This window comes from Cuculus canorus, chromosome 10 (genome assembly GCF_017976375.1).
Source record: "Cuculus canorus isolate bCucCan1 chromosome 10, bCucCan1.pri, whole genome shotgun sequence".
In the NCBI taxonomy this organism is placed as follows: domain Eukaryota; kingdom Metazoa; phylum Chordata; class Aves; order Cuculiformes; family Cuculidae; genus Cuculus; species Cuculus canorus.
In genome coordinates, this window is record NC_071410.1 from 1,839,751 (window position 1) to 1,849,851 (window position 10,101).

Here is a 10,101-nt window from a genome sequence, read left to right on the forward strand (position 1 = left end):
TACCCCCTGGAATAGTTTAGGAATGGTCAGGAACAGTCTAAAAGCAGCACCATCTCCAACGTTAAAATAAGCCAGAGAAGCCAGCTGAAGGTGTCCAAAATATCAAACACTGAAACCCTCAATAGCTTATTGTACAACCAGAAACCACACCATAAACTCAGACCTGGATTTATTACACTACAGTAACTTTCCAATCCTATCCTTAGATACGAAGTAACTGAACATCGGAAACCAAAGTATGTTCAGCAAGGCACAGGCACACAGACACACAGTTACCGCAGCGGGGGGTAACCCTGGTTGCATAGATTCACCACTGGGGTTTTGTTAAACTGCTATGAAGGAGCTAAGGAAAAAGAGTAGTAAATAGTCCTTTCCTAGGATGCTTCACTAATAATTTGAAAGGGTTGTGCCAAGACTACAGAGAATGGGTGGGTTTTAAGCAGCTTGCACTTTTGCCTACTTACAGGAGAAACATTCAAGATGTTTAGAAGAAAGCTACATCTGGAAGAAATGTAAACAAGTGAAAAGACCACATTTTAAAGAAATCATTTCAGTTTAGGTGGCCAGAGAAAGAGACACGATTCCACAACATTTTAGGTTGTTTTGTCTTTCTTATTTTCCTTATCTCATTTTTACAGTAGCCTTGAACACTTCAGTAACACCCCACTAAACCTTCAATGTGATTTGAGTAAGTCATTCAAAATATAGTTGGAAACTGCTCTGAAATGTTTCCTTTTGCATGTTTGTGCTAAAAGAATGCTGCCTGTCTAAAACAGCAAAGTATTATTTTTTCTTAAATATTCCCTGAACACTGGAACACCTGTGTGATCTGGACACCAGTGAACTGAGAAACAACTGTCTAGTGCTTTACACCTTCCCTCACCTCTCAAACAACAAAACAAAACAAACAAGCCCAGAAAGTCAGAATTCTAACATCACTTTTTTACACAACACATCACAAGAGCCTCAGACAGATTTCTACAACCATTTCCGTACAACACAACTGCAGCCAGAGTTTGATGCTACCAAAGCAACCAGTAGATTCTCTTACTGTGCAGAATGTAAAGGGGTCACTAAACCAAATTACTACAGTTTCTCCCTACAACTGCAATATTACAAATCGCGTTCTTATCTGCTGAGAGCAATATTGCACCTTACAAAATAAAGCAGCTGTTCTTAATCCCACATAACCGCCTTCGACAGAGCCGCCTGTGCTACTCATCCACTTCTCACCTGCTGTGAGGGGCAGAGGGGGGAAAAGTTGCTCCGAGGGAGCACCTTTGTTAGAGGGGATCCTGACTCACAGAGGAGGATGGTGGAGATCTGAACCTGAGGAAGAGCACTTCTGTATTTTACACATATGGAAGAACACTGAAGCATGAAATACGGTCACAAGACTTGCCCTTATGTATAGAAAAGTGATGAGGTTAGAAGCAAAGACAGGAAGGAATGGAGAACAGCAGGCTTCAGTTGCTTCATATACGGCTTCTCAGCTTGCATCCATAAAAACGGAAAGCAGGAGTTCCCCATCAATGGGAACTATGTGTTATGTTAGTAGGATAGAGGTGAGCACAGCATAACCTGTCACACCCCGAGATACTGAGAAGAAAGCAAAAAGGAAAAAGGTACAGCACTTAACGTTAAACGATGAGCAAGCTGCAAGTCAACAGAACTGACAAAGAGTTGAAAATATACTTTATTCCTCCTGTACTAAAGTGATGACACTGTACATGTTCCCAGTTATATGAAAACAGGTTTTGGTAACTCATTTTTTAACTAAGTCACTAATTTCAGCATGATTACCCTACCTTTAAAAGACTAAAAAAAACCTCAGATTGAAGTCCACTTAGTTGTTTTAACAACCATGTTTTCCTACAAGTCCACGCTGTCCATCTTTGCATGTTCGGAGTTTGGCTGTGTAAGAAAGTTATCTACAACAATCATCTGAACTGAATACATCAGTTATCCAACCATAAACAGTACTTATAATTTAAAAATAATCACTTGATAATTTAAAATATAGATAACAACTCTGCTTTTAGCTAGAATGCACCAACATTACCAGCTGACTTAGAATATCAACTTGATTTTGTGAAAAAAGCTCGCAAAAAATGTATCAACTTCAAAATGTACGGAGAGGGACATTAGAGAGTTGATACTTTGGGGTTAGTTAATGTATATTAGAAAGAGGAACACGCTAGGAGTGAAGTACCCTACATTACAAATACTCATACACCTAAGCCACACTGCATACACCTTTCAGGTGCAGTGAAGGGTTAGTCACAGAAAGGGTGTCTTGAAAGCATGTACAAAGAACCGCAGCTTCGTTTCACTTAAACTTGATCGCGTAGGCGGGCCAGTCTCTGTGACAACTCATCCTGCAGAATTGTAAGACACAAACAAGCCGGCTGTCAGTAACAGGAACATTCATTTTTGTGAAGCTCTGCAATGGTCAAGCAAACTCATGTCCAGATGACATGAAATGATCTCATGTATGAGTCATAACTGGATTTGCTCAAGAACGGCTGTACCGGGTGAGACCAGGGATGCCCACAGCCATCTTATCTTCAGCCATGGGCACCGAGGAAGGAGTTTCAGAACACACCACGTAGAGACAGGGTTAGCTGGGTTTTTAGCCATCACCTTTGCCAGTGCAAATCAGCTCTTAAAGAACTGCATCACTATCTGGGTTCAGCCTTGACTGAGCAAGCTGGTATCCAACTGCAAGACAGCAGCAGGTCCAACCGTTTTAGAGGGCCTGGCACCAGGTGAAACTGAACTTTTCCAAGAATGCGGCATACCTGGAAAAGTTCAGGTATTCCCAAACACTCTTCAGTTAAGATGAGGCTCTCTAGAGCCTTATCCATAAGGATGGAGTGAGAGAAAAACTGTTCTCTTTCCATTTCCTCATGAAACCTTTCATAGGTTAAAGGGAAAAATCCCAAATGCCTCAAGTATGCTATGTGAGATGGCTGGATTCAGCAAAGTTGGAGTAAGCAGGAGAACCAGCTGTTTGCACTCTATGAAATAACTACTCAAAAATACATCTGAAACATCTTAATTTCCTGGATTTACAAAGCAGGCAAACACTGTTGAAATTTATTTGCTTGTAAGACTGTTCTAATTACTCAGTATTTCTTTCAGACAGCTAAAATCTAATTATAGTTTAGTATGTTTGTTCTGACAGAGTAAAGCATGAATTTGCATACCACATTCAACTAGAGAACACAGATTTCAACTGAATCCAACATTTACCTGTTCTGCTGAGGCAACGCTTGTACCAACAGAACCTGTCTGTCCTTGAGGTAGTTCCATGTTCAGATCAAGACTAAGAGGAGAAAAAACAGAACAAAACAAGTCAGATATACACAGCTAAAGGAGGAGGCACAATAATTGACAAGCAGAGCAATACTGAGATAGCGTGAGGCCACCACCATCCCCTGAATGCTGTCTTCCAGCTAATTAGACAATTCGATCAGTAAATTTGACTCACTACGAAGAAGACAGGTCATATATTATAACTAGCAGTAGCTAAGTCAATTCTGCTTAGTCAAGACTGAGAAAGGCTTCTCTGTAACAGAGCTATCTGACACAGCATACATAAAAACAAAAAGTTTACTCATAAAAAAAAGTTTTACTATAAAGTTTGTGGAAAGTATTATCCTCCTGCCAAAAGCGCAACACTTCCAACTTATGCGTCACAATGTCTTGCTTGTGAGAGCAGAACTACAGCAAGTTTTAATGTTGTAAGAGAGGAAAAGAGAAGGAAAAATGTGGAGAAACATGGCAAGAATCACTCATCTAAAGGCAATCACAGAACATGTCCTGACATGACAAGTGCCATACGAGTTCAGGCTTTTGCAAAACCATCCCTGTATCCGGACATTTGCAGCAGCTTTGAGAGAAAACAGAATGGAATAGTGGCACCTAATATCACGAGAATGATGCCCAGAGAAAGGGAAACAGTGATTCTTCTCTGCTTCCAACACACAAAGACAGACAGATCGTGGGTATCCAGCCTTCAGGTTAACCAAGAAGGGTTGTTGGAACCAGGATGTATTCAAGGAAGTCATTCAAAACTCCACCTACCCTGCTTCATCTGCCATCTCCTGTAGCAGCATGTCCACTTGGTTCTAGGGAGAAAAAGTGGATTATCGTGCATTGTAGTTTATGACAACCTCACCTGCTAAATCTTTGAGAGAACTGAAATTATTTCAACAAAGCTGATTGAAAGGTAGTCTTTTTCAGAACATTTTTGTGCTCAACCACCAGAGGGCCCAATATGAACCAAAAAACAATAAGCAGAGGTGCTCAGCCTGTTAAAATCCTATTAATTAAACTTTAGCTGCTGAAATAATGATTCTACAGAAGTAAATTTGTCTGAAAAAAAACCTCATATACTTGAATATTTCAAGTGTAGATTATTAGCTACTCAAATACTGCTTTGCACAACATGGAAGAAAGCCCATCCCAAGAAGGTTTGGTTTACTGGCTTTGGGTTGAGGTTAGTTTTGTTGTATTTACAAAGCGCTATCTCCAGTAGATTTCTCTCCCTAACAAAACTGCTGTTGGCATCACACACTTAGCTCCCTGTGGAACAGCACAAAGGTACAGGTGCTAAGAACACTTAATGTCAAGCATTGTTCAAGGATTTTAGTAAACACGTGTCCATACACAGAAAGTAGGTAATTAACCAACTTTCCATTGCACACACTACCATGAATTTGGTAGTCACCCATGCAATTTTGTTAGTATCAGCGAGTTAGAAATACTGATTTTTTTCACAGCACATTCTGCTTTGATAATCAATGCTGCAGTGTCTTGTTGCTATTTCTTAAAGGAGGCAGAAAGAGGAGAACAGGACATTTCCATATAATTCAGACACATAATTTAACAATCTTTTTTAAAAAAAATTACTATTCTTACTTGTGGCGTTGTTAGCGTCGTAGTGTTGCTCATTGTGTCCTCCATCTGTTGTGTCTGTACATCTAGGGTTTCAAACTGATGCTCAAATTTATCCATTAGTGCAGATATCTATAAAAATATGAATCAAATCAATGATCTGCAGATAACAGAACAGAAACATTGAGGTTTATGAAATGATTTACTAGCAAAACCAGAATCAGAGCACAAAGAAGGCCATAAGCAGCTTCTGGAGCTCAGCAACTTGCTCCTCCTCCTCCTGCACCAACTCAGAAGTTGATCTCACACCACAGTTCAAGCAGGCTGGTCTGGGCCCTGTCCAGCCAAGGTCTGAGCCTCTCCATGTAGGACTTCACCACCACACTTGGCAACCTGTTCCAGGACCTACCAACCTCCCTCCAAAACCTCTTCTCTTGACTGGAATTTCCCTTTTTAAAGCCTGCGTCCATTGTCCCTTCTGCTTTTCAGCTCCAAGAAAGGAAGTCTGTTCACCTTTTCCAAGTTCATGCTCTTCAGCGTGGCATCCATCGACTTAACTACCCCTGCCATCGACTTTGTTACCTGAAATGAGGTCAAGGAAATCATTTCAAAAAAAAGAAAGAAAAATGAGCACTTTCTTACCAAACCCTCTTATCTCTATCCACAGAGCTTCTACAGTACCAAACAGCTGGGCACAAGCTATTGCCATCTTGAATGCCACGTTTTTTTTTATAGCTCCAACCATTTCAAAGTCTATAAATCAACTCAACCATTGAAAGAGGCACTCTGAGCTGAAATCACTAAAAGTTGAGGTATACATGGCATTTGCTTTTACGGGTCTCCAGAATGGTCAAAAATTAAGGGATGTATTTGATGTACAGATCTCACAGCAGAATAAACTCTCTGTACCTTAAAATGCCCTATGTCATGACTTCATGTCTTTGGAAAGGGAGCACTACTTTGCATAACAATCTGAAGTATAAACAGTAAAACATATGAATAACAACAGCTAAGAGAAGTTACCAGCTACAAAACCTAGCAGACAGCAGCCTATTTTCACAGAGCAGCTGCCAGGGGAATTCCAGTACCCAATTTACTATTGGCTGCATCCCAAACCAAAACTGAAACTTTTCAGCTCATTACAGATAGAATTACGTCACTTCTAAGAAGATCACAGATCTCATCTTTGCAATGGATTTGTTAGAGACATCCTTACCTTGCCCATTGTCACTGCAGTCTGAACTCTTGCTGCTACAGCATCTACCCTGGCACTCATCCGCAAGAAATTGATGGCTTGATTCTTCTGGCGGATTGCATTTTCCGCATGTATTCGTGCAACTTCCATGTTACCCTTCTGAATTGCCTGGTAAAAAAAAAATAAAAAAGGGAAAAAGCGTTTTAACCTTCCCTGCTCTTGTAAATGTCATGATTTCTGCAGAGCCTGTCTCATTTTTGAAATACGTATCTATTCACCATAATATCTTTTCTCTTAAAACAGAAAATAAATCCCTTCCTCCTCCCCCAGTAGTTCTCAAACTTTTTCAAGATACAAACCCCTAACTTCCTTCCAAGGAAGGAAACTTGAACACACTTTGATCAGGTTTTGCAGAGCTACAGACACAATTTTCTCATTCCTTGAAGTGTTTCAGTAACAATACCCAAACACAGATACAGTTGGTATGCTTTTATGTCATGGACAAAATAAAAAAAAACACTCAGGTAAATTCAGTCTCTGTTTTTACTACTCCAGGGACTCAAAAACTGTTTTGATGTTCCACTTCACAAGCTCCTTTAATACAAGACGATAAACATGGAGATTAAATATTTTTTGAGAATAACAGCCTCTAACAAAATACATATAAGACAACGTTCTCAGGAAGCAAATGCCACACACTGTACCAAAGGATACACAGAATGTATGGCATGATTTATAGTCATATACTTTAAATCACAAGCACCCATCACAATAGTATCAGCATGCATACAAGGAAAATCGTAAAAGCAACTGATATGTTCCTGCTATAAAACGTAAACATCTCTAAAGAGCTTGTTTCAGGCTCACTGCTTACCTTCTTAATTTTAGCTTTCTCAGCCTTTTCTTCCTTGTCACATTTTTTGGAGTTCCTGTTGAGTTCCTTCGCAGCAAACTTCAAATTAAACAGGTGCTCTGCAGCACAAGTTAAGGGGTCAAGAACAGATCCTTTCATTGCTGTGTTTCACTCTCCTGTTTGAAAAGCTATCAAATCTAGTGTACGCTGTGCTTCCCCATTAAAGATATTAAAACTTGTAAAATGTTACTTAAGTAAGCCCTTGGAATTCCCACAACGAGACCAACCAAGCTGCTCTACAGTTATGCTGCCACTTATCACCTGGATTCTAAAACATAAGGCCAGAAAAAATAAGTTCAGATCACAAACTGGCTCCATTTCACACCAAACCTATTTCAGACCGATGAATAAAACAAACCAAACACCACCAAGAGGAAGCGAATGTCTTGCTCTGCCAGCCACTCTCACTCACACCCCCAGAGCCCTTGACTCTCAGTGTCATTAGTGGAAGCACAGTTCGCTGGCCTGAGTGGGACATGCCCATCCGTAAACAAAGGTCACTGAGGAAACACAGACAAACGAAGAGTGTAACCCAAAACTGACCATGCCCCGGTACAAACCCGAGGTCCCCAACACGTCTGCCATCTGACTTTTGGGGAACAAATAGTTCAGTCCGCAAGAGAAACTCTTCATTATCAAAAGTTCAAGTCCTGCTTAAGCTGAAAGCTCTAAGATAGCAGAACAAGCCTTCACAGTGACCTAAAGCAACCCCGCTAAACTGTAACTAACAGAGAATAAAGTGCTATAAAAATAATAAATAATACCCCATATTCTTAAAATACTGATTAAACCTTCCAATACATCAGTCTTTCTCAAACAAAATGGAAGTACAAAGCTTTATAAGCTTCCTTCATGCCATCTTTTGATATCCCAACAGAAAGATGCAGCACATACTAAGATGCCTAACAGTTCAGTGGAAGTACATAAAAAGGTTATCATTTATTAAGATTGTTATTCTTTAATATTTCCAGTACATAAGTTATTCCAAAACTGTTTTTTTTTCTTTTGAAGTCCAGATATATATCTTGGAGCTCTGTCAGCAACCTGAAGGCATTAGGAAGTCCATTGATATTCATTATCCTACTGACATCACCAGCAGGCGACACAAATTAACAGCTATACCTACACATTAAGGCAGGCACCAGTAACACTGAAATCACTGCTTAAACTTATATTCCTTTTCTTTAAAGCCTAGGCCACCATTCCTTTCAACAGCAATCGGTGTACTGTGTTTGGCCACAGAGCAGGTAACCAGCCCAACAGGGAAACACCTCAAGGCTGTTGATTCGAGTACTCTCCAGATTAGAGACCAGAACAACCAGGTTGAGCATGACATCATCTGTTTACACTGACTGCACCGAAACAGCACTTCAGAGCAGTTTAGTTTGAAATAGTTTCCTCAGTTACTCACTTGAGGCATTTACTTCTGACATGACAATCACTCAGCCTGCCACCTCCACAGGTCCTCCATCCCACAACAAGCACGCACTCGCTCCTCCCTGGAAGCGCCTCTCACTGTGCTGCAACCCCAGCGAAGCCCAAGCTCTGACTCACAGCCACCTGCCCCAGCCCTCCCACGGCCACCAGCAGTGCCCAGCACAACCCCGCTACACCAGCGCCTCTGGAATCCTTAAGCTGAGTGTTGCCCACGTGAGTTAAGGAAGATTTATACAGCAAGAAAGTTTAAATTTGCCCATGAGGATTTTCCCCACCTGGAACTGCTTTTCAACAGTGGGAAAAGCAGCCAGGTCTGTTCAGCTGGCAGCGGATACTGTTGCAGGGCTGGCTGGCGAGTTGGCCTTGCTACATCCTGCTGGACACATAAGACATCCCTGCTGCACCACTCCCACTGCTCCACAGCACCTTCTGCCCCGGGGACTGGGCTGCGTTGTATTCCCTTGGGAAGCAAAACCCAACTTCCCATTTCTCTCTCCACCCATGCAGGAGGGCGATGCTCTGGTTGGGAAGTCACAGCTCCTGTCAGCGGCCCACAGACACCTGCCTCCTATTAAGGGGGGCACTTCCCTCCTCTGACACGAGTCCCGTCCCACCAAGAGACACCCCCCCCCGCCCCCCGCCTCCTCTGAAGGCACTCCTTCCCATGAAGGGGAGCTCCCCTCCTCTGAATTGGACCTCCTGCTCCTTCTCCCATGAAGACCCTCCCACGAAAGGGAGCCCCCTCACCCCGATATGGAACCCTTCTCCATGAGGGGGACCCCCAATCCTATGAAAGGTGGCCCCTCTTATTAAAGAGACACCCCCCCTCCCTCCCCCCGAAAGGACCCCCGTCCTGTGAAAGAGACCCTTTCCACTACGGAAAGGCCCTCCCTCCAGGGAAACGGACGCCCCCTCCCCATGACAGGCACAAAACCTCCCATGAAAGGGGGAACGCCCCCATGTCAGGGACACCCACACCCCATGACACGGGTCCCCGCAATCGCCCCCCTCCGGCCGCGGCGAGGGGCAGGACTGACTCCCTCCCCGGGTTCCGCCCCCACAGCCGCCGCCCCGAGCCCAGGCCCCGGTAGCGGCCGCAGCCGTGGCGACCGAGGGTCCCCGCAGGAGGATACTCTCCATGTTGGCCATGGCGGCAGCGGGGAAGGAGGGGGAGAGACCGACTGCGGCCGGTTCTGCTGCCCCTGCCCGGCCCCGGCGCTGCTGCCGCTCCCGGCGCCTCCGCTTCCGCCCGCCGCGCCCCGGTCACGTGACCGGGGGTGGGGGAGCGTGCGCGAGGGGCCCCTGCCGGTCACGTGACCCCTAGGGGGCGGGGCCTGAGGCAGGGCGCCACGGGGGTGGGGCGGGAGGGATGTCATAGCGTCACGTGATCACAGAATCAGGGACTCGGGGAATAATAAAGTCATAGAGTCATGGGATCATGGAATAATGGGATCATAGGATCATGGATCGCGGGATCAGCATCATGGAATCATAATATCGTGTAATTTACAATAAAATCATATAATCGTAGAGTCGCGGAATTGTGGGATCATAGAATCATGGACTCATGGAATAATAAAGTAATCATGGAATCCTCACAATATAATGTAATCTTATGATAAAATTATAGAATCACCCAGTGCGTGCCAGCTGC

At 43.4% G+C, this 10,101-nt stretch overlaps 1 protein-coding gene across 1 annotated transcript; it reads right to left on the reverse strand.

The window, feature by feature from the left end:
* Positions 1–1,590: 1,590 nt before the first annotated feature.
* On the reverse strand, positions 1,591–9,739 carry CHMP1B (charged multivesicular body protein 1B). The gene is made up of 8 exons (XM_054075796.1): positions 9,581–9,739; positions 6,972–7,069; positions 6,119–6,265; positions 5,416–5,484; positions 4,927–5,034; positions 4,090–4,133; positions 3,256–3,328; positions 1,591–2,378 (listed from the first exon to the last, which is right to left on the reverse strand). Exons 1-8 carry the CDS (start codon positions 9,594–9,596, stop codon positions 2,334–2,336), a joined length of 600 nt encoding a protein of 199 aa, XP_053931771.1. The 5' UTR covers positions 9,597–9,739; the 3' UTR covers positions 1,591–2,333.
* Positions 9,740–10,101: the final 362 nt, after the last annotated feature.